Source organism: Chiloscyllium plagiosum, unplaced genomic scaffold, assembly GCF_037043375.1.
Source record: "Chiloscyllium plagiosum isolate Xiang-an unplaced genomic scaffold, Cpla_swu_hap1 HiC_scaffold_4, whole genome shotgun sequence".
Taxonomy (NCBI): domain Eukaryota; kingdom Metazoa; phylum Chordata; class Chondrichthyes; order Orectolobiformes; family Hemiscylliidae; genus Chiloscyllium; species Chiloscyllium plagiosum.
The window spans coordinates 89,571,253-89,597,179 of NW_028270142.1; the positions used below are offsets into that span (position 1 = coordinate 89,571,253).

The window sequence follows — 25,927 nt, forward strand, 5'->3', positions numbered from 1 at the left end:
TTCTCCAGCCATTTATGACTTTCCTCCTCACTATTTACCATTATACCAATCTTTGTGTCTTTTGTGAATTGTTTGATCATATGTTCATGATATTTACATGAAGGTAGGATGTATGCTACACACAGCAAGGGACTCAGCATTGAAAACTGTTGTACCTCCAGTTTCCAGTCACAAAAACACCCTTTGAACATTATCTTTTGCCTTTTGCCACTGTCAATTTTAGATCCAATTTGCCAAATTGGCCTTGGCAAATCCCATTGGCTCTTAGCCAGCCTATCATGAAAGGCCTTATAAAAAGCTTACTGAAGTCCACATAACTTCCATCAATTGAACTATCCTCATCTTCACACCTAGTAGGCTTCTTCAGAAAATGCGATCAAATTGTTAGACATAATCTCCTCATGAAAAATTAAACTTTCCTTAAACAATGCATGCCTCTCCAAATGGAAATGAAGTTTGAACACCTTTAAGGCTGCCAACTCCACAAGCACCCCCTCACTATGTTAGTTTCTTTTCACACTTCACACATGTCCACCTTGATGTATAACTGCATCATTTTACATCGTGAAAACTCATGCAAAGCATTCATTAAGGATAGTACTCACTCATCTTCAGGGTCCACACACAGACTACCTCTATGGTCCCTAATGAGCTCTACTCTTTCCCTAGCTATTTTTTTGTTTTTGAAATGTTAAAAAAAGAATCCTTGGGTTCTACTTTATTATAGCCTCCAATCTTTTCTCATGCACTCTCTTAGCTTTCCTAAATTTGCTTTCTAGACCCCACTTGCATATTTTAATTTTCTTTTAGGGACTTTGCCATATTGAGCCCTATCTGCTATAAGCTTCTTTTTCTACTCCTAACTTTTAAGTCCCTTGACATCAAGAATTCTCTGGTCTTGGTCCAAGTCTTTATCTTTATGGGAACATATTTGCCCTGTACTCTGGCTACTTCCCCCTTGAATGTCTCCCATTGCTCTGACAGATATTTATGGAAGTAACTGTTCTCAGTCCATTTGGGCCAAATTGTGTTTATCTTAGGAAAAATTATCTTTTCCCCAGTTTAGAATTTTTCTTCCTGGCCTATGCTTACGCTTTTCCAAAATGCTCTAACACTTCCAGCCTCATGTCAGAATGTTAGGTCCAGAAGCTCCCTTGTTGCATCCTGGTTAAAAAAGGTTCTCCTGCATGCAATTTAATAATTTTGCTCCCTCCCTATCTAGCAAACTTAAATAATCATAATGAATATTTGGTTAGTTAAAATCTCCACCCCCGCCCTGTTATAGCCTTATAAGTCTTATTGCTAATTGCCCTTATATGAAAGTAAGTTATAATTAAAATCATTTTCAACAGTCATACTCATTATCCGAAGTAACTAATGCACCTTTGAAAATGGCCTTCTTTTTCTCCTACCCTCTTGATTTCAAGAGGTGTGGATTTGAGAAAGAAGCTGGAGATTAGAAATAAAACAGTTATAAACCCTGAAATCAATTTGGAGTGGGTTGCTGTGCATTTTGGGGCAGCAAAACATCTGATTCCCTTTAAGCAGGAGATTGAATAGTTTTAACTCCTGGAAATCATTAACATTTATTGACACTGACTCCTTCCTCAGGTGGTTCGGGGACTGCTGAAAGCCCGTGAATTTCGTTTATGATAGAGAAAGTAAGGTTTATTGTGGGGCTGAGGATTCATTACTGGTGAATTTGTGTGATGCCCAAGAGTGTAAGGTGGATGATCAAGATGTTGTTGTGGGATCAGAAGCAGCACTCTGGCTCTTCTTGATGCAGAAGGAACCTTTAGAAGTGAAGTTTGTTTTAATTTTTAAAGACTCATGAAAACTAGCTTTAGCTGGTGATCTCAAGACTAAGCAGCCTACAGTCAGTCTATGGTTAAAATTAGTAGCCCAATGATGTCAGAAAGATGTGACTTTGCAGTTTAAATGTACTTCTGTGGTGGACAGCCTTTCAGTCTGGCATTCACACAAATTAAATCATGGGGTTTTAGCCTTTGGAGATGATGTTGGGAATTTAAAATCATCCCCATAGAGCTTCCTCAAATGGATACCACTGATATTTACCACCATATAAATTAGAGATCATGTAACCATTTTACGTATTCCCAAATTTTAAAGCATCTATGAAGATCATCTCCCTCATCTTACAGAAAATCTTTCTTCTTTGTACCCTGAAAACTATAAGTCTCTTGAAAATTGTGAACATCCAAGATATATGCACCCAATTAATCTACTCTTTATTGTTTAATATTGATGAGAAGGTGCCGGTGTTGGACTGGGGTGGACAAAGTTAAAAATCACACAACACCAGGTTAAAGTCCAACAGGTTTACTTGGAAGTACTAGCTTTCGGAGCGCTGCTACTTCGACAGGTTTATAGCAGAATTTCTGGGTCTTATGATCCTGCCCCACTAGCTACCTGACAAGGAGCAGCGCTCTGAAAGCTAGTACTTTCAAATAAACCTGTTGGACTATAACCAGGTGTGACCTTTAACTTGGTTTAATATTGCAAGTGGGATTCAAACTTTTCAGTGAAAATATATGCTACACATTCAAAGAATAACAATTAGTTAGAATGAAACTGCTGATAACATTGCTGATGGACATGCAAGCAAAATTTATTTCCAAAGATACAATGTTTTGCAGGTACAGGAAGAGAAACATATCTTTACAACAGCAGTTTGGTTGGTGTACAGAGATGCCAGTTACAGTAGTTCCTGAATTTTGTATGAATCAAAAAAGACATCGCCTTGTTCACACTGCAACTGAAACTGTGGCATAATCCCACTAATCTTTATAATTCTAATTACTTTATAATAATTGCAGATGTTCAACTGCAAAGTAATCATGAAGTTGAATTATTCATAAATCACAATTGTTAAATGTAAAAAAACCCTGAGTTTGTAACTGGCTTTCCAGTTGTTTTCTTGAAATTGTTTATTGGTAAGATTAAAAATGGATTTACTAGCATCTTAGGGGGAGAAAGAAAAGTTAACAAATACTTCTGAAGGGCAGCAGCCAATTCATTGCAGTGTGAACAGGACACATTGCCTTAACTCTCAAAAACAACTGCAGGTGCCTTACAGATATAACAGGTCATCAAGACATTGTGCCCATACAATTGAACAGTACAGTGTTTCAAAAGGATAAGGAATTAACTGAGCATTAAGACTGAGCTTTACAGCATTGTCATTTCAGACTTGTAAAGAATACAAGCCTTCATAATTACAACACTGATATTATTTGTCAACCTTCCTTCTATTCCCACTATTATTACAGCCAAAATCTGAAACATTTTAACAACTAAATTTCATTGTGCACCAGTTTCTTACCTAACCATGCCAAGAAATGTAAATTTATCTTTATAATTTTACCAAGGTTCTGATTAGAGAACAGGCAGTGTACCAACCTATAACTGTCTTTTATTTCATTCAAAGGTACACCCTGGCTCCTCAATAATATAGATTTATTACTAACGATTAATTTTACTGACAGTAGTCATCAATCCCTTGGATATGTAAAAATTTGGCTAAGCAAGCTTTACAGAAAAATCTAGAAGCTTTTTTTGGACAAATGCCAGTATAATCTTAAACCAGAATATTCAGTGAGATCTTGTTGGCAGGTATGACTAGTTAGTCAATATTTACAATGATTTAACTCACTAATCTTACAATTTTTAAATATAAATTTAAAGTTGTGTGTGTTGAGTGGGATCCATGGCACGCACATGAACACTTGGCAAGCAGAACCAAGAAAGGGGTAGCTCCCTATTTGAGTTATCATCATGAAATTTTATATTCAAGTAGTAATCACCAGCATACAGGAATAGGAGAGCTCCACTGCATACACATTCTTCAGTTGATTTCACCTGAAAAATAAAATAAAAAAGTAAAATGCAATTTCACAGAAAAACCCATAATATAAAACAGGAACCGTTCATCATCAGACAAATAGACAGCTCCTAACAAGGACAGACCAGTATACAGAGTTTTCAACCCTTGTGCTTTTGTGTCTATGATTCCATCAACAGACACTATGCAATAAGGCAAGTCATTTATCCCAGGGCACAAAATCAATAACTGACACTGATCTCATTGATCTTTTCATTCTTGTTTGTGGCATATTGTGCAAGAACCTTTTCAGAGCATGTGGTAGAAAATAGGTTTACACTTTAGAAACTATGTACTCTGCATTAACCCATGTTTTATTTAACAACAATTGGTTCATGAATATTATTATTTTTTTTTAAAATCAATGAACAGATCTAGTGTTTTGGTTTGTGTCTAGTTACATTTTAAACCACACGACAAAGTTTCTAACGCACTTCATACTTTAATACTAAATGTCTAGTTCATCTTGCACATTTTTTTTGGAAAAAACAAAAAGCAAGTTCAACTGACATAGATTATACTTTTAGATGAGTGTTTTAATTGTAAGAGTTTACTGTGTGTGAAATCTACAAATAAAAATAAAATGTATACTAAACATTTTGAAAAGAAAATTAGAGCATGCTGCAATAACAAGTTAAATATTAAAATCTGATGTAAGTCGGATGACGCCTTGTTAATCTATCTGACAACATTGATTATATTAAATGTTAGGTGCCATGGTTATGGGGACTCTGCTAACTGAAATAGGATGAACTTAATACAAATCTAATGGGAATTTACTGTGTACAGTTCAAAACAAATGCAATCATGCACTTTCCAAAGAAAACACCAAAAGAATATTTGAAACTTGACTGAGGAGAGACAAGAACAAAAAGGAAAATGCCGAGTCACTATAAACTTATGACCTTTTTTTAACACTATTAAATAAAGGAACAGAAATAATAAAATAAAAAGGTGCAGTTTCTTGAATAGAAACAAAGTGTTACAGAAACTCAGGAGGTCTGGGAGGATCTGTGAGAGAAGCAAACTTAAAGCTCTGAGTCCAACACAACTTTTCTTCCAAGTTCCACAGATGTCACTAGATCAGATGTGTTTCTCTAGCACGTAATATTTTTATGTCAGATCCCCAAACATTCACAATACTTTCTTTTCAGGTCGTGTTTCTTCATAATTACTACTCATGCTGTGCCGATACTCTAACGCAATTGTTTGAACCAGTCCTAAATTCACCCTCCCTCAATCAAACACAGCCCATAAAATTACACCAGGTTGCCACTCTTAAATACTTCATGGAATGCTTTTCAATAGATAGAAAAATAAAGAAATGTGAATGCTCTCTTACTCTGCCTAATTACATTGGCTTATGGAAGACACTATGTATGTAACTATGCATATTAATTTTAATCAGGAAATTGAAATGCAAACTAATTTTAAATGCATTTTAAGCACAATTTTCTGACTGCATTTAAAACAAAAACTTTATCCCAGCAGTGGCAGTAATTTGCTTTGGAAATAGAAAGACCTTAAGGTAGCAACTGATGCTAGGTCCTGATGTTAACTTCTCTGATAGAAATGGGGGAAAGCACAAACAAATTTTGGAGAGCAATGTCTTGCACTTAATGTGTAAGTGTGACCTTTGGGCATGAGCCCTTCTTCAGTGTGACCTTTGATAAAGGTCACACTGAAGAAGGGCTCATGCCCGAAACGTCGATTCTCCTGCTCCTTGGATGCTGCCTGACCTGCTGCGCTTTTCCAGCAACACATTTTCAGCTCTGACCTTTGATAAAGGCAACTCTGATGACATCCTGGGCTACCAAATATAACAGGCTTTCCTTACATGTACATATGCAGGGCCTCTTTTGGACCTTTTCCAAGGTTAGTTTGGACTCATACTAGGTATGGAGCTACCTCTGCTTCAGTTTATCAGCAGCTGCTCAACTCTAAGCAATAGTTAACATTAAAAAAAGATTTTTTAAAAAATCGCTGTGTAGCTAGTAACAGTAGTTTTCCCAGACTCCACAGTCCTCACAATTGTCTTCCTTCACCTTTGTTGCTCTAACATACGCCTCTTCTGCATTCCACCCTGTGGATTAAGTCAGGCCGAGGTATTCTGCCAAATATTCAACATATAAAACGCATGAGTTCCTTGTGGTGGTCCTACAGTTCACAAAACAATATTACTGAGATATGAAGGGAAAGTTTCAGCTGGCAGGCCTCCAGGAAAGGGAATTGAGTTATGCCACTTATTATGGATGTCAGAATGGGCTATAACCAACTTCTTGCCTTTCAATATGATCTCAAACTTCAGCAGTAATGTAAGGGTAGTACATACAAAATCATTTTTATGTTTTACGTACTCTAGTCAGATCAAACTGTGAGACTGTGACTTGGTTTGGTCACAGGCTCACATTAGAAACAATTTAATGCTGATGTAGAGAAGAGTCAGTATTCTGATCCTGAATGTCAGATTATTATTAAATCCTTAGAAAGTGCATAACTCAGTCTTGACATGAAATTACTTTGGCAAGTTGAATCCAGAATTGGCTTAGTGGCAGGGGATGGAGTGTGGAGATAAAAGGCTGTTTGTGAGACTGGAACTTGGTGTGCACTGGGATCAGTGCTGGGTCCCTTATTGTTTTATATATCAAAACAATATAGATAAGAATGATGGATAAGCAAGTTTGCAGATGACACAAAGATTGGCCAACAGTGGCAGATGGAACTTAACCTTGGTAAATGTAAGGTGATGCTTTTTGGATGAAGTAACAAGACAAGGGAATACTCAATGAATGGCAGGACACTAAGAAGGTTACAGGAACAGAGAGATCTTGCAGTGCTTGACCAGAGATCCGAGAAGGTGACAGGACGTATTAATAATATAGGTAAGGCAACATACAGGATGCTTGCCTTTATTAGTGTAGGCATAGATTATAAGAGCAGGGAGGTTATGTTAGAGCTGTACAGAACTTTGGTTAGATTACAGTTGGATTACTGTCTGCAGTTCTAGTCACCGCACTGTAAGAAGGATGATTGCACTAGAGGGTGTGCAGCGGAGAGTCACCGGAATGTTACAAAAACAAAAGTTGCTGGGAAAGCTCAGTAGGTCTAACAGCATCTATGGAGAGAAATCAGATTTAACCTTTCGGGTCCAGTGACCCTTCTTCAGAGCAGGGCCTGAAACTGAGCCGAAATGTTTACTCTGATTTCTCTCCACAGATGCTGTCAGACCTGCTGAATATTTTCCAGGATTCATAGTTCTTTTGGTTTTTACCAGGATGTTGTCTGGAATGGAGCATTTCAGCTATGAAGAAAGGCTGGATAAGCTTGGGTTGTCTTCTTTGGAGCAACAAAGGTTGAGGCGAGACCTGTTAGAGGTATGTAAGTTTATGAGGGGCATGTATATAAAGTTATGAGGACCGGGTGAATAGAAAGTAGCTATTCCCGTTAGTTGAAGGGCCAATAACAAGGGGCCATCATTTTAAAGTGGAAGATAGGAGGTTTAGAGGGATTTGAGAAAAACCTTTTCACTCAGAGGCTGATGGGGGGACTGGAATGCACTGTCTGGGAGGGTGCCTAAGGTGGAAAATCTCACAACCATTAATGGCTGAACTTGGATGAACACTTGAGTATCACAACTTTCAAGGCTATGGGTCTATTGCAGGAAAGGAGGACTAATGTCGTAGTACATTTTTGACAGTACAGACTTAATGGGCTAAAGAGTCTCTTCTGTACTTTATGATTCTATGATTAAAGAAGGGAACACAGTACAGAACGTTCATGCTGGAGCACTATTTAAAGATAAGCCATTTACTTCTGCTCAGAAGGTCAATAACATAATTCATCACAAGAAACAAAGTTTAATGTTTAATTGATATTCAAAATGGAGGCCAAAATCATGAAGTCAGATGGTATGGTGGACTACTGTAGGAATTCGTAGGTGGGTGAGTTCAGTTGGGCTAAGTTGTCTCTTTCATGTAACATTATGTGTATGATCAAGCCTTATGCAATTTCAAATAGTCTTCTACAGCAGGCAATGTAAAAGACCTCACCTAATCATGGTAATGTTATTTGTTGTTTGTTACATTTACCCTTGTATTTTGAGGGCTTCAAACCTTTTGCATCGCAAATTGCTAAAATGTGACCTGATTGAAGAACTATGAAATTAATAATCCAAGTACAGAGAAGGAAGTGTATATACAGGGACAGAAAGAGAGAACAAATATGGACATGAGGGAGAAATAGAAGCTGAAGGAAGAAGATTCCAAACATATAATAGTTAATTTCAGTCTATAGAGTTGATGAGTGGTAATTAAAACTTCTCACAAAGTAAAGAGTATTTAAGTTGAAGTGGACAAAACATAACTTCCTTTCGAAAGTTCAGTACACATCTACTGTGCAAAATATAGCAGCTTCATACTGTTTAATCCAATTAAATGGTGAACCAGAGAGTTTATTCTGTTTTAGAGCAGCTAATAGTATTAACTGCACATTTGCCCTTTCTTGAAGCTGCTCTAGCATTTGTGCATAAGTAATAGATTACATGAGCCTCCCAGTTATTTTGGCTGATAATGATGGATGAATGTACAACTTGAAAGTCATGCCTAGCCATCAAAATACCACTGACACAGCAAGATAAATAGTGTATTAATTGACATCATACACCAAAAAACATCTTACACTGTAAAGTAGTGGTACTAATTTATTGCTATGCAATAACCTACTGGTATTATGGCAAAAACATCTGCTGTTAAGGTTAAATCACAGTATCTTTATAAGAAAAGTTTACTTTACGAAGGAAGAACAACAAATAACATGAATAAAGAAATAAATTTAGTGTCATTTATATCACAAATTTACAGGATGATGCATTTCTAGTGATTTATCTCATTTTATTTTTAAAAAATGATTTCTGAATATGATGTAAAGAAACGGAGGACTACGACAAAGATGCCTGGCTAAAATTGGTTCATTACAGTTGGATGAGTGGGGATCTACCACAGAATAATTCATTCAAAAAATGGCAGAAGATCAGTAAACCAGCAGTGGGAGATAATTAAACATAAGAGGGATAATAAATATATTCTGACAAGTAAAAGTCAGGGTTTCATTTGTAAATAAAGATATTGGAATTAAAAGTCACATTTAAAAATATAGGTTTCTGATAAATGTAGGAGTCTGACACTAAAGGAAAGTCAGGAATTATGAAATGTTTTGGAAGACAGCAGAACAAGTAATTACAACAGAAAACTGGTGGACAAAACAAAGAGAATTAATAAACATTTTAAAAGGATAGTCCTGGAATCAGTAGTGACACTTAGAAATTAAACGACAAGTTTGCTGTTGAGGGAAAAACAATCAAAGAAATATTCAAATCAAGTTTCTACAGAGGAAAGTGAACATATAACCAAAGAAGCACTAAGGAGGATGTAAGAGCTAGAATTGCAGATAAGTTTGCAAAAGAAAGCTCGATCAAAATGTTAATAGCACTGGAAAGCAAGCTGAGATCATAGGCATTCCACTAGAGGAGTTGGACAAAGATAATTGAAGAACAAAGTAAAATTATAATTTGTGGGTGGCACAGTGGTCAGCACTGCTGCCTCACAGCGCCAGAGACCCGGGTTCAATTCCCGCCTCAGGCGACTGACTGTGTGGAGTTTGCACATTCTCCCAGTGTCTGCGTGGATTTCCTCTGGGTGCTCCGGTTTCCTCCCACAGTCCAAAGATGTGCAGGTCAGGTGAATTGGCCATGCTAAAGTGTTAGGTGTAGGGTATGGGTGGGTTGCGCTTTGGCGGGTCGATGTGGACTTGATGGGCCGAAGGGCCTGTTTCCACACTGTAGGTAATTTAATCGAATTATCTAAATATTTGAATATTAGTTCAATTTGGACTAATATAACTATATTATCCAAACCTGTTCAAAGAAATGTGATTATATTGATAACACCTTTTTGCCCCTTCATCATCTCTTAGCCATGTGACTTCTGAGGTTTATGTGTTACCTGATCAAAATGCCCTGGGGTACTGGCTTGGAAATCAAGCCCCACTATTCCCAGAGTAGTCACAAGTTGAAAATTTGATTCAACTACCAAACTGACCAATTTGATTTAACTGCTTAATTTAGGTTAACAGCATATGCATACAGCAGGTTTTCATTAACAAGAAAATAACTATTTATTGTAATCAAACTATTTTGAACCGGTGGGAAAAAACAAACATGATTTGTCAACTTATAACTCCATAAAGTAAACTCTCCCCTTTTTAAAAAAGTTTTCGTACATATACAATACACAAAGAAACAACACAAGGATATTAAGGCTGTAAAAAGTTAAAAAGTCTGGGAGAAACTGTTTGATAAAACCAATCCGGACCAAAGGAGTGAATGAGTTATAGAGTCATAGAGAAGTACAGCAAGGAAACAGACCCTTCGGTCCAACCCATCTATGTCAACCAGATATCCCAACCCAATCTAGTCCCACCTGCCAGCACCTGGCCCATATCCCTCCAAACCCTTCCTATTCATACACCCATCCAAATGTTGCAATTGTACCAGCCTCCACTACTTCCTCTGGCAGCTTATTCCATACATGTACCACTCTCTGTGTGAAAATGTTGCCCCTTAGTCTCTTTTATATCTTTCCCCTCTCACCCTAAACCTATGCCCTCTAGTTCTGGACTCATCCAGGGAAAAGACTTTCTCTATTTATCCCATCCATGCCCCTCATAACCTTGTAAACCTCTATAAGGTCACCCCTCAACCTTCGCGCTCCAGGGAAAACAGCCCCAGCCTGTTCAGCCTCTCCATATAACTCAACTCCTCCAACCGTGGCAACATCCTTGTAAATGTTTTCTGAACCCTTTCAAGTTTCACAACATCTTTCAAGGAGCTATGAACCTGCACTCCAAGGTCTCTTTGTTCAGCAACATGCCCTAGGACCTTACCATTAAGTGTATAAGTCCTGCTAAGATTTGCTTTCCCAAAATACAGCACCTCGCATTTATCTGAATTAAACTCCATCTGCCACTTCTCGGCCCATTGGCCCATTTGATCAAGATCCTGATGTAATCTGAGGTAACCTTCTTCGCTGTCCACTACACCTCCAATTTTGGCGTCATCTGCAAACTTACTAACTGTACCTCTTATGCTTGCATCCAAATCATTTATGTAAATGACAAAAAGTAGAGGACCAAGCACCGATCCTTGTGGCACTCCACTGGTCACATGCCTCCAGTCTGAAAAACAACCCTCCACCACCACCCTCTGTCTTCTACCTTTGAGCCAGTTCTGTATCCAAATGGCTAGTATTCCGTGAGATCAAACCTTGCTCACCAGTCTCCCATGGGGAACCTTGTTGAACGCCTTACTGAAGTCTATATAAATCACATCTACTCCTCTGCCCTCATCAATCCACTTTGTTACTTCTTCAAAAAACTCAATCAAGTTTGTGAGACATGACTTCCCACACACAAAGCCATGTTGAGTATCCCTAATCAGTCTTTGCCTTTCCAAATACATGTACATTCTGTCCCTCAGGATTCCCTCCAACAATTTGCCCACCGCCGATGTCAGGCTCACTGGTCTATAGTTCCCTGGTTTGTCCTTACCACCCTTCTTAAACAGTGGCAGCAACCTCCAACCTCCAGTCTTCCGGCACCTCACCTGTGACTATTGATGATACAAATATCTCAGCAAGAGGCCTAGCAATCACTTCTCTAGCTTTCCAGAGTTCTAGGGTACACCTGATCAGGTCCTGGGGATTTATCCACCTTTAGGCGTTTCAAGACATCCCGCACTTCCTCCTCTGTAATATGGACATTTTGCAAGGTGTCACCATCTATTTCCCTATATTCTATACCTTTCACATCCTTTTCCACAGTTCTTTTCTTTATGCTTCCTTTCAGTTCTTTGTTAATAAGACAAAGTTGTTTGCACACTATGTCTTTCATACACTGGTTGAGAATTTACTTTTCAATGTCTCTGAAAGTGTTTTTTCGCCTTTTCCCTTTGAACAGGCAATTTGCAGAGAGCAGTCAACAGGGAAATGGTGAATGAAAATGCTAGTGGAGAATTTTCTGTCACTTCTGAGGGAGGGAGAGATGGGGGAGAAAGAGGGAGTGAGGGTGGGGGAGAGTGAGAGACAGAGGGAGGGAGGGTTGGGGGAGAGAGAGAGAGAGTGGGGGGGGAGAGAGAGAGTGGGGGGGGAGAGAGAGAGTGGGGGGGAAGAGAGAGAGAGTGGGGGAGAGAGAGAGAGAGTGGGGGAGAGAGAGAGAGAGTGGGGGAGAGAGAGAGAGAGTGGGGGAGAGAGAGAGAGAGAGTGGGGGTGGAGAGAGAGAGAGTGGGGGTGGAGAGAGAGAGAGTGGGGGTGGAGAGAGAGAGAGTGGGGGTGGAGAGAGAGAGAGTGGGGGTGGAGAGAGAGAGAGTGGGGGTGGAGAGAGAGAGAGTGGGGGTGGAGAGAGAGTGGGGGGGAGAGAGAGAGAGAGTGGGGGGGAGAGAGAGAGAGTGGGGGGGAGAGAGAGAGAGTGGGGGGGGAGAGAGAGAGAGTGGGGGGGGAGAGAGAGAGTGGGGGGAGAGAGAGAGTGGGGGGAGAGAGAGAGTGGGGGGGAGAGAGAGAGTGGGGGGGAGAGAGAGAGTGGGGGGAGAGAGAGAGTGGGGGGGGAGAGAGAGAGTGGGGGGAGAGAGAGAGTGGGGGGGGGGAGAGAGAGAAGGGGGAGTGGGGGGAGAAAGAGAGTGGAGAGAGAGAGGGGAGGGGGAGAGAGAGGGAGGGACAGGGTGGGAGAGAGACAGACAAACAGAGAGAGAGACACACAGAGAGAGAAAGAGACACAGACAGACACAGAGAGAGACAGAGACAGACAGAGAGAGACAGAGAGAGAGAGAGAGAGAGAGAGAGAGACAGACACACAGACAGACAGAGAGAGACAGACAGAGAGAGAGACAAAGAGAAAGAGAGAGACAAAGAGAAAGCGAGAGAGAAAGAAAGAGAGAGAGAGAGAGAAAGGCTAGATACTTGTATTTTCTACATACAGGGCTGTAGTCATTTGCCCAAGATTGACTCATGTGGTTGTTGCTATGCTCAGCAGTCCTGAGCCCACACCCACAGGTCAATTGAAAAATCAATTCAAAGACTGTCTTTGGTGAACACCATCTGACTGACACTGCCACACACACGATGTGTCCAACATCTTCCCACGAGTTCCAGTAACTTGTTTTAAAATCTGCAAAGTTATCTTCCACATTGCTTCTTTTAACACAGTATCTTTTCCTATGTCTTAGTCTACTGTGTAAAAAATTCATTGATCTCTACACAAAAAAAGCCAATTACAGAACAAAATCACAGAGTGACTACATAAAAGTTGATGTAGATCATTATGTTGAACAGCAATGCATGTTTACCTGTACCAATGTACTGCAGCAATTTAAGGCTGCAACTTATCACTAAGTACTCAGAACCAGAGATGGGCATAAACACAGTGACAACCACAAACTCTCTCTCCTGTTTTTCCTGTAAACCCTGCATATTTTGCTCTTCAAGTATTTATCTAACTTTCTTCATAGTTATCATTCAGTCTGATTCCACAACCATTTCAGGCAGTGAATTCCAGATCATAACAATTTTCTCAACTGTTTCTACTCTTAGTAAAATAACCCCAGTTTCTTTAGTCTTTCCACATAATTGACACCTTTCATCCTTGGTATCAATCTCTCAAATTTGTTCTGTATGCTTTGTAAGAGTTAAGTATTTCATTCAATCGCAGAGTGTGGAGAATTTTGCTTTAAGTGTCAATTTTAGGCCATTATCAAAGTTCAATCCTAACCAATTAATCCCACATTTCAGAACCATTTTAAGAGTTCGACTTATGTGATATAACATTCCAGGAATCTACAATAAGATTTTCAATTAGTTTTTAAAGTTATACAAAATGGCAATTTTAGATGTTGCCTTCTTAAACCAGTAATTTACCTTTGTATTATGTTATGTCTGATAATGAGTTGGGATAGAAAATAAGTATTTGAAGCTATCATCTTTGATCAAATAGTAAAAGATTTTGGAAGTGAAATCCACTTTGTGTGCCAACACATAAATGGCACTAGCTGATCAGAAGCACATTATAAACCTGCCTGTGTTTTGTCTTCAATAAAAACATCAGTAAGTGTAAAGTGGGAGGTTAATTTACCATCATCCAAGTTGTCTGCTGCTCATGATAAATTTATCCCCTCTAAATGTCAGATCTGACATTGAATAAAAATTACAATGCTCATTTGCTTCCTGGTCCAATAAAGTTCATCTGTATCTTTTCTCAACTAGAGGAATTACTTTCTAAAATTTATTAACCATTTCTGAGACATCACCCTGTTGAATAGGTTTTGAGTCATCTGACAATCTATATCCTTATGTGGCACGGTCCCATAATTGTGTTTATAATTCTGCTGTAAAGTGCCTTGGAATGCAAACAAGTACAAGTTGTTGTTATTATTATTCATAAACCACACCCTTCCTGGTAGCTACATAGAAAATAGACAGTGTATTATAATTTAGAGATGGTCTACTTACTGCATCTATGTAGAATGTATTGGATCCAATAGAGGTAACAGCATTCCCAAGGTCATTGTTGTGGACCCCATTTTGATAGTCCTGGTATGGAATGACAGTGAGGGCAAAAGGGCCGACAGTTCCCTTGCTCTGATTGGTCAGCTTCACTTCCAGGGATGTTGGGTCACCGGCCTGACACTCTACCACTACATCACAATCACAGGGCTTCCCAGCTACAAAAACATCTATAAAAGGAGAAAAGCAAAGGTCAAGGTTTATAAAAAGGTATTTACGAACTTGAGTTTGTACTACTATTCTAATCCTCTCCCTTCTTGCCTCTGTTCTAAAAGCATATATAGAATGCAGTTTTACAGGTAGAGAAATTGTTTTTCTGATCCAGCTTCGAGTACCGATTGCTGTGAGATGTGATTCCCTGTCGCTGCATATACATAGTTGGCAGATGTAGGATAGTGAAGGCGGCGTTTGGTATGCTTTCCTTTATTGGTCAGAGTATTGAGTACAGGAGTTGGGAGGTCATGTTGTGGCTATACAGGACATTGGTTAGGCCACTGTTGGAATACTGCATGCAATTCTGGTCTCCTTCCTATCGGAAAGATGTTTTGAAACTTGAAAGGGTTCAGAAAAGATTTGCAAGGATGTTGCCAGGGTTGGAGGATTTGAGCTATAGGGAGAGGCTGAACAGGCTGGGGCTGTTTTCCCTGAAGCATCGGAGACTGAGGGGTAACATTATAGAGGTTTACAAAACTATGAGGGGCATGGATAGGGTAAATAGGCAAAGACTTTTCCTTGCGGTCGGGGAGTCCAGAACTAGAGGGCATAGGTTTTGGGTGAGAGGGGAAAGATATAAAAGAGACCTAAGAGGCAACATTTTCACACAGACGGTGGTATGTGTATGGAATGAGCTGCCAGAGGAAGTGGTGGAGGCTGGTACAATTGCAACATTTAAAAGGCATTTGGATGGGTATATGAATAGGAAGGGTTTGGAGGGATATGGGCTGGGTGCTAGCAGGTGGGACTAGATTGGGTTGGGATATCTGGTCGGCATGGACGGGTTGGACCGAAGGGTCTGTTTCCATGCTGTATATCTCTATGACTCTCTATGTCCCCAAAGATCACTCAGGGACTGAAACTTGACTTTTCATCTCTCCAACCGAAGGATATTGAACTCAACTGATGCATCTGTAGAAATAAAATCAGCTAACTTGCCAAAGACTAGAACAGTGGTACATGATTCATTGCCACACTGTGTTCAAAAGGTACACCTATACAAGATGGGATAAATTATAAATTATATGTCTTATGCATGTATGAACATAATACACTACAGTTTTATTGGATGGATATGTAATCTTTTCTATAAAATAAACCAAATACACTACCACGTATTATGATGTCCCTCTGCCAACTCTATCAACTGAAATAAAATTACAACCATAGATATCTACTTAATATCAATTTATCATAATTGAAATATCCTGCCAAATAAAGGTATAACTACAAAACTGGCATTGTAAGTTTGAAAAAGGCATTTAATTATTAGCACAGAATGAAGAACAATGGGTCCCGAGAACTGGACAGATTGTCTTGGACAACAGTTGCATGAGATAGTTCAATAACAGTAAATGCTGTGAAGTTAATACACAATCATGTCTTAGAGAATATTTTCTTTGCCAGACATGATCTGCAGTATCGAATTGTCTAAATTCTTTCTTACAAAGTTACCACTATGAAACAAAAGCCTGAGGTGTAAGTGAAATGATACATTATTTACAACATTTTTAGAAAGCGAGATTGTCTTCTCGAGTAATATATTGGCAGCATGGTGGCTCAGTGGTTAGCACTGCTGCCTCACAGCGCTAGGGTCCCAGGTTCAATTCCAGACTTGGGCGACTGTCTGTGTGGAGTTTGCATAATCTCCCCTCGTCTGCGTGAGTTTCCTCTGGGTACTCCAGCTTCCTCCCACACTCCAAAGATGTGCAGGTCAGGTGAATTGGCCATGCTAAATTGTCCATAGTTGTTAGATGCATTAGTCAGAGGGGGTGGGTTACTCTTGGAAGGGTTGGTGTGGACCTGTTGGGCCGAAGGGCCTGTTTCCACACTGTAGGGAATATAATCTATATTAATTTTAAATAATTAGGGACACTGATGATGTAGTACATGAAGTGGTACATGAACTGTCTCATTCATTTTTCAGAGCTGATTTTGAACCTAGCCAGAATTAAAGAGCTGAAAATCTTCTCAGACAAGCATCCTCTGTTAAACAGACAATTTTGCTTCAGTAAGCACAATCTCTCAGTATGATGCAGTCTAGAATTCACTAAGGATCAGCGATATCATGGAGAGACCATAAAATGAACTGTTGCAGTTGCAATGCAGTAGTACTTGATTAGAAGGTTTTCTAGGGTTGCTGTTTCTGCACATTTTTGTGGCACAGAAAGCATTACCCTCTAAGCAATCCCTCGTGCACTCGTGCATGGTTACTCTACATTGGATGCCAAAATTAAAAATATATCGTATACCCTTGCATCGGCACCACTTGCATTGAAGATACATGTCCTCATGAAAGCAAGGAATTTTTTTTTTTTACTTGCAGAATTAATCAATGATTTACTTGGAGATCAAAGCTCTCATTTCAGAGTTCAAAATTTTCTGCATAACTTTACTACACTTGCAAAATATTTCAGTCAATAACAATGCTGAATAATGTAGAAGAAGCACAAGATACAAAAATAACAAAGATAAAATAAAAACTGAAACTGAACTGAATTGGACCAGCCAAATAAATACCGTGGCTACAAGAGCAAGTCAAGGCAAGGAATATTGTGGTGAGTAACTCATCTTCTGTGCACCACTGACACAATATAAGTCAGGAGTGTGATAGAATACTCTCCACTTGCCTGAATGAATGCTGCTCTAACAACACTCAAGAACCTCAACAGCATCCAGGATGAATCAGCCTGCTTGATTGGCACCCTATCCACCAGAGTCCATATTCACTCACATGATCACTTAGCATATAGGCGGAAGTATGTAGCTCACCAAGGTTCCTTGACTTTCCAAACCTGTGACCTTAGTCACAAAATACATGGAAACACTGTGTGCAATTCTGTTCTCCCTCCTGTCAGAAGGATGTTGTGAAACTTGAAAGGGTTCAGAAAAGGATATTGCCAGGGTTGGAAGATTTGAGCTATAGGGAGAGGCTGAATCGGCTGGGGCTGTTTTCTCTGGAACATCGGAGGCTGAGGGGTGACCTTATAGAGGTTTATAAAATCATTAGGCGCATGGATAGGGTAAACAGACAAGGTCTTTGCCCTGGGGTCTGGGAGTCCAGAACTAGATGGCATAGGTTTAGGGTGAGAAGGGAATAATTTAAAAAAGACCTAAGGGCAACTCTTTCACACAGAGGGTGGTGCAAGTATGGAATGAGTTGCCAGAGGAAGTGGTGGAGGCTGGTACAATTACAACATTTAAAAGGCAACTGGACAGGTATATGAATAGGAAGGGGTTAGAGTGATATGGGCCAAGTGCTGGCAAATAGGACTAGATTAGGTTAGGATATCTGGTCAGCATGGACATGTCGGACCGAAAGGTCTGTTTCCGCACTGTACATCTCTATGACTATCATTACAAGGTCCCCTCCAAAACACACATTAACCCAACTTTGAACTAAATGGTTATTCCTTCATTGCTGCTGACAAAATTCTACAACTCCCTGCTAACAGCATTATGAGTGCACCTACACTACTTTCACTGCAGTGGTTCAAGAAAGCAACTCACCAGTATCTTCTTAAGGAATCAGAACTGGACAATAAATGCTTGCCCACCCAGTGACATCACTTCCCATGAGTGAATGAAAAAAATTTCAATCGCAACAAATTTTTCATTTTTGACATGAAATCCCTTTGAAACAGTTGGATAGGTCACCAGCCTTGCAATATAGAAAATCATAGAGCTCCAGGCAGAGGCTTTAAGTTTCAAATTATGCTGAAGTAAATTGGGAGTACCTGTTTATCTTCACGCTGGTTTAGAGAGAGAGAAAGAAAGGATACCAGAGAATGACTTTGTTTCTCATTTTATGAACGTCAATCACAATAACATTACCACAGGCTAACATTCAGCGCAAAAGGTTAACAAATGCAATAACTAACAGCAAGCTTTTTAATAATTGCAGGTGTTTACCAGAATATATTTTGGAAAGTACATATTTCAAATAATTCACCCTCAGTCAGAAGCTTTCCTATTTTTGTCTTCAAACTTTAACAATGGTGAACAGAACATTTGGGGTAAATTTATACTTCAAAAGCATAAAATAGTTTTTAATAAACTCATGTTTAGTTGGTAAGCATATGTTTACATAATTAGTGATAATATTATAGCTGTATTTTTGAGTTATTGCAAGAAAGAACAGATTTACATTTTCACACTAATTCTCATTGTCTCAGGATGCCCTAAATCACTTTGCAGACAATGAACTACTTTTAAACACTAAACATATGAATTACAAGAAAGAGTATGCCACTGAGCCCCTGGAATCTGCTCCAGCACTTTAGAGGATCATGGCTAATGTAATTACTCCACATTTCCCCTTACCTTTGATAACCTTACAAACCCTTGCTGATCAAAAATATACCTGTTATTTTTCCACAGTCATGACCTGTGAGAGATGGAATTACTCTTTCTCTACCTTAAAGGTGACCCTTTATTTTGAAGTAGTGACTGCCTACTTTTGGATTATACCACAAGAGGAAACATGTTTTTCCACGTGCACCCTGTCAAGGCCTCTTAGATTTTTATACGTATAACTCAAATTGCTCCTTACTCTACTGAACTTGAGCAGATACAATCCTAGCCTGTCCAATCTTTCCAGGTAAAACAACCTAACCATTCCAGGTATTAGTCTAGTAAAAGTTCTCTGAACTGCTCTCAATGCATTTGCAAGCTTTTCTAAATTAGTAAATAATAGTGTATGCAGATGGTATCACCAGTGCCCTCTACATTTGAAGCAGATTCTCCCTACTTTTGTAGAAGTAGCGTTCAGATTGTGATAGGGTTACAGTTGATTCCATCCACAAGTTAATTTGTGCTTGAGCTGGAACACATATATAAAACGACCTGTTCGTAAATACAGAAATTGCTTATATGTTGAATATTTAAAATTACACCCCTGTATGGGACCATAATTGTAATTTCCAGCATTGCTAAGCTGGATGTCTATAAATCATCTTACCCCCAGACTTTTTGTCCTTGGGGCATCAGAGGCGGAGGGGTTTATAAAATCATGAGGGGCATAGATAAGGTTAATAGGCAAGATCTTTTTCCAAGGGGAGGGGAGTCCAAAACTAGAGGGTATAGGTTTATTGTGAAAGGGGAAAAGATTTAAAGGGGACCCAAGTCACAATTTTTTCATACAGTTTTCATACAATTTTCTGTATATAGAATCAGCTGCAGGAAGTGGTATAGGCGGGTACAAATACGACATTTAAAAGACATTTGCACACGTACACGAATAGGAAAGGTTTAGAGGGATAAGGACCAAATGCAGACAAATGAGACCAGTTAGGTTTGGGACATCTGGTTGGCAAGGATGAGTTGGGCTAAAGGGTCTGTTTCCATATTGTTTGAATCTATGACTTGAGAGAAAAATAGCAATAATGGAGAAATTTGTGGCATGTATGAGTAGCAAATCACGATCATAAGATTTGCAATCTAGGCTTTTAAAAGAAGTGGGTGAGAACATTATCATGATAATCTTTAAAAGTTCTCTCTAATTGTGATCTGATTATTTGAATTTGAAAATAATGTCGTCATTATTTAAGAAAGATGACAGGTGATAGAAATTTAGACTAGTTAGCTTAACATCTGTCATTTAGTAAGTTGCTGGACTTTAAAATTAAGGAGAGAGTCCTGGTTCATCTTCAAAACTTTGAACTTAAGAGCCTGACATATCGATCAAATTCTAATGGACAGGGCTTTATTCATGGATATTATTGATACGGTCTTACAGAGGTACTTGATAGTCTCTTCTGAGAGAGTTTGTCAGCTAAAGTTGAAGCCATGGAGTTGAACTCAAATTATTGACAATTTCCAGTTTGGAAATTGCCCAAGAAGTAGAGAAAGCAGCACTGTTTGGCAGGTCTTCTAATTGGCAGTGACTAACAATGTCCTGTAATGGGGTATGTTGGGACCTGAAAAATTCACGGTAACGATCAACAAATTAGATGACAGGATAGAAATCCACATGCTCAAAGTACACAATGACAGGAAATATCGTAAGTAATGTCAATGGAAAATTACGAAGAGAATGTTAAACCAATGAGAGACAAAACTGTGGCAAATGGATTTCAATTTAAGCATAATCTGTTTTGGATCTAAAAAGGATAGAACAGGGCATTTTGTAAACTAGCAAAGCTAAAAGTAGTGGACATCAAAGAGTTGAGGATCCAGATTAAGAGATCACTGTACTGTCACAAACATAGAGAATGCTGAAAAACTCAGCAGGCCTTGCAGCATATGTGGAGAGAATGTTTCAAATTGTATATTATTCTTCTTCTGTTCTGAAGAAGAGACAGACCTGACTCAAAATTCCACAGAGGCTGACGTGCCTGCTGAACTTCTCCAAATTCTTTGTGTTTATTTCAGATTTCCAGCAGCCGTAGTATTTTGCCTTTGTTAAATTGTCATGAATGGGTACAGAAAATAACCAGAGGACTAGCATATGACAGGTTAGAAGATGAGAGTGATAGGGTTGCTTATCATTATTTTGGAAAACTAGAACTCACTGCTTTTTTTTTTAAAAGAGAAGACTGCTATCTGCAAGATTCACTGTCTTTTGAAATGAAGTACTATCACTTTTAAAATGGAGAGATATGATACTTTAATGGTCAAGTAATGAAATCTCCAGTTAACCAACGAAATGACTATTGACACCTCTTGTCTGCCAATGTGTTGGAGACCGGTCAGAACATATGGCAAGACTCAGACCGAAGCCTATATTATAGAAGGCTATAACCTGAATCTTCCAAGCAGTGACAATAAAAAGCAGTTTCTCATTGCATTTGTCTTTCCTTCAACCAGATAGTGCTGCAGATTTCTACTGCTACATAAGAAATATGCAGTAGTGCGTCTTGAAGAACCCATTTGCAGAGAAGTAAACATGCCCCCTTTTATGACACTAGCCTCCATATTTTAAGTTTAAAGATTCAGTCTGCAAATTATTGAATCGTTGAGTAAATGGGTGATTCAATGACTGGGTGTGAGTGAAACGGCAAGATGTGTGAAGTAGGGAGATGGATGAGTGGGTAGGAGGAAGTGGTAGATGATTAGGGTAGGAGTTGGTTTGGGTTAGTGGAGTGCAGCTGGAGGTGTACTCTGGTCATTTGGTTAGTGGGATGATCAAATCTGGGAGGTAGTCAGTAATATCAAGGAGTTTAGTTGGATGAGCGGATGGGATTGGGGAAGTAATTCAAGGGTGCAGTTGTGGAGTTATCCACATATTAGATTTGGTTTCAATCTGTTTATTCAATAATTTCAGTAAACTACAAAATAATAAAGGAAGTAAACAGCTAACAAATGAAAAGGAAAATACAAACCAATGATACTGCTCAAAATGTTTTGAAAATCATGTTAGTTGCCATCTTTGAATTACCACGAAGTTGAAAATTTATTATTAAGTGTTTGTGATATAGCAAAGACCAAGAAGTTACCAGGGCTGCATGAAATGACTTTGTCCTGAAAAAAAAAATCTGTTTGAAATTTATTTTCAAGTATTTATGCCATTCTGAGGACCCAACAGCTAACAGACACAAGTAGCACAAAGAGAAGCAGTGAATAGAATATATTTGGATTTTCAGAAAGCATTTGAAAAGTACCACACACTGGGCTAATTAATAAGCTAAAAGATCTTGATATTGGAGCTAGTACATTAGCATGGAAAGAGGATTGGCCAACAAACAGAAGGCAGACACAGTTGGGATAAGGGGAGCATTTTCAGGATGACAAGTAGTGGAGTGCCACAGGGATAGTGAATGGGCCACAATTATTTACAATATATCTTAATAACTTGGATGAGAAAAATGAATGTATTATCACAAAGTCTGCTGATGACCCAAAAATATGTGGGAAGACAAGTACTGAGATTGACACAAAGAATCTGCAGAGGAATATAGGCAGATTAAGCAAGTGGGCAAAAACTTGTCGGGTTGAATATAATGTGCAGAAATGTGAGGTTATGTCCTATGTCAAGGAGCTGAACATTATTTAAATTGTGAAAGACTACACAAAGCTACGAAATAGAAGAATTTGTAAGTCCTTGACCATAAAACATGAAAAACTAGCATCAAGATTCAGTGGCCAGTAGGGAAGGCAAATGTAATGTTGGCCTTTAGTTTAAAGGGAATGGAATATAAAAGGAGGCAGGATTTGATAAAACTGTACAAGGCATCAATCAAATCGTAGCTAGAACACTGAACAGTTTTGGTCCTTTATCTAAGAAGGATATACTGCATTTGGATGTAGTCCAGAAAAGGCTCATTGGGCTGATATCAGGTATGAAGGTATGCCTAATGAGGAAAGCTTAAGAAGGTTCGACCTATACTTATTAGAATAAAGAAGAATGAGAGGTGACTGAATGGACACAAGAAAGATTATTTGAGAACTTGATAGACAATTGCAGACAGGTTGTTTCCCCTTGTGGGAGAGCCTAGGAACAGAAGACCTCAGAGGTCCATTCAGCAGTTGGAGAAATTAGAGAGAAAAAAGGTAACCAGGAGTAGTGATCTAGGTAATGCATTTGATGTGTCTAACAAGGCTTTTGATAAGACTCCTCATGATAGACTGGTTAAGAAAATAAGAGCCCATGCATCCAAGGCAAAGTGGCAAATCAGATCCAAAGTTAGCTGAGAGACAGGAAGCAGAGGGTGATGGCAGAGGAAGATTTCTATGACTGGAATTTGGTTTACACCAGGGTTCTGCAGGGCTTGTACTGCATCCTTGCTATTTATGGTGACATTAATGAGTTAGACTGAAACACAGGAGGGCTGATCATTATGTTAATGGACAACACAAAAATTGGCAGGGTGATAAATGGTTGACAAGGGTAGGTTTAAACTGCAGGAGGATCTCAGCACACTGGTCAGATGGGCAGATCTGTGGGAAATGGAATTTAACCTAAAAAGTATGAGATATTACAATTTGAGAGGGCTAACACAACAAGGGATTACACTATGAATGGTATACTATACTGGAAAGTACAGAAGATCAGACCTGAAGACAGAAAAGCTGAGAGATAAGGGGGTTAAGCAGGCATTTGGAATATTTGCCTATATTAGCCTCGGCATAGAATTTGAGATTGGGGAGGCTACATTAAAACTGTATAAAATACTGGTTAGGTCACAACTGGAGTACTGGGTGCAGTTCTAGTCACCATATTTTAGGAAGGCTGTGATTGCACTAGAGAGGATGGAGAGGAGGTTTAACAAGATGAGCCTGGACAAAATCAGAAGTCACACCACCAGGTTATTGTCCACAGGTTTATTTGAAATCACAGCAGCTTTTGGAGCGCAGCCCCTTCATTAAGTGCAGTGAGAGAGTAGGGTACACATACAGAATTTATGGGCAGATAGATCAAGGGTAGAGAGATCAAAAGATCAACTGGACAGATGCTGGAGATCAGAGTCAAGATTAGAGTGGTGCTGGACAAGCACAGCAGGTCAGGCAGCATCCAAGGAACAGGGGGAAAAAAAAAGAGACATTACAGGCAAAAGCCCTTCATCAAGAATCAAAAGATCATACAACTGGTGCAAGTGGAGTGTCAGATAATATGTTTCTGCAGGTGACCAAGGGTGTTTGACAATGTGTAAAATGTTTATAAAGTCAGTGTCAGCATTGACATTACTTTACAAACACTTTACACACCTCTAACACTCTTGGTCATCCGGAGTATTGAAAACTTGCTGCTTGTGATTCACACAGCAGAAAGTTGAGTCTACTTAGACAACATAAAACTCAAAAATTATTTCAGAAAAACCCTCCACATCAAATACATTTCATTTTGCCAGCAGCATTTCCAGGGAGGCACATCCCCTTCCACATCCAACGATGTTCAGTTGGATATCTTTTTATTCTCTCAGTACAGAATATTCACAGTTGACACAGTGAAAGTGGACTTTCCATTCAGACATCAGGGACGTTGAAACATGAATAGTCAATACATAAATACTTGAGAGTTCTTTCAGTATTTCACTGCTAACTGATTTAAAATTGAAGCTCAAAATTGACAGGAGGTCACCAAAAGAATTAAATCTAAAATAGCTTCCATCAAATGAAAATTAATCACCAGCTTTAGCCAAAGGTGACACAAGTGGAAAGTATCTCAGTCACAAATATTCAAGCTAAAGTTCATGGCTTTAACATATACTTTGAAAACTAAGTCATTAAAAAAGTAAAAACATTGTATGAAAGAGTTTCAACATAACTCTAAATATGTAAAGTATTAGAGGTTATAAAATATTTTAACTAGATTGCATAACAAATTTCCGGACAGCAAAACCTCTACAATTCCATTTGCCTCCTCTTTGCTTTGGTGGCTGTGGTCCTTAACCATGGTGCATCCACATTTAAAAAAGAAATTATATTGTTAGATATGCTGTTTTAATACTTTCATAGGTAATTATAACAATTTTAATCAGAATACTATTATTCATATATTATTTCACATCAAATTAACTTTCTGTATGGAGAGATTACTCCCAAGAAATGAACACAGTGGTGTAATCGTGATGGCACTGGACTAGAAATTCAGAGGGCCAGGTTAATACTTTATGGGCATTAGTTTGAATTCAATTAATATAAATATAGAATTGAAAGCTAGTCTCAGAGAACGTAAACCGTCATTTGCCATTTAAAAAACCCATACGATTCACTAAAGTCTTTTAGAGAAATAACCCTCTTGTCCTTACCTGGCTTACTTCAGCCACATAGCAATGTGGCCTAGTAAACCATCTGTTCAAGGGAACAATGGTCTTCCTAGCAATGCCCATATCACATGAAAGAATAAAGAAAACCCAACAAGTTATCATCATAAAGTCCTTATATTTTGTAAAGGGATTAAATCTATGTGTTTATCCACAGAAATAAAGGTAAGTCACAGATTATAAATCCTGGTGTTTGAAAACCTGAAATAAACGTGAGAGTTTGTTATATGTTGTTCATATTGATTACACTTCAACTGCCATTGAAACCTTCCCTCCCTATGGTCAGTTTTGATTTTTATATAACCGATCCTTAAATAAACATGTTACTGCACTGCAGCGTTCTGCTTGTGTACACAATACCAGAAATAAAGCCACACTCAAGGCTTAGTTTCACCTGTTTAGGATAGAAATGTAATGAACCAGAATTAATGAAAAGCATTAATGACTTGACTGTACAGAGAAATATTACATCTCAGCAATTTAGAAAAAGATGAGAGGTACATTCT

At 38.8% G+C, this 25,927-nt stretch overlaps 1 protein-coding gene across 4 annotated transcripts in view; it reads right to left on the reverse strand.

The window, feature by feature from the left end:
• Nucleotides 1–2,608: 2,608 nt before the first annotated feature.
• The window catches only part of trappc9 (trafficking protein particle complex subunit 9), a 663,479-nt gene continuing 640,160 nt past the window's right edge, over nucleotides 2,609–25,927 (reverse strand). For all 4 annotated transcript variants that reach the window (XM_087986471.1, XM_087986468.1, XM_087986469.1 and 1 more), the window contains 2 exons: nucleotides 14,452–14,675; nucleotides 2,609–3,879 (listed from right to left, as the gene is read on the reverse strand). In XM_087986471.1, the coding sequence (XP_087842597.1) occupies nucleotides 3,700–3,879; nucleotides 14,452–14,675 (404 nt within the window). In that variant the 3' untranslated portion in view covers nucleotides 2,609–3,699. The remainder of the gene's footprint in view (nucleotides 3,880–14,451; nucleotides 14,676–25,927) is intronic.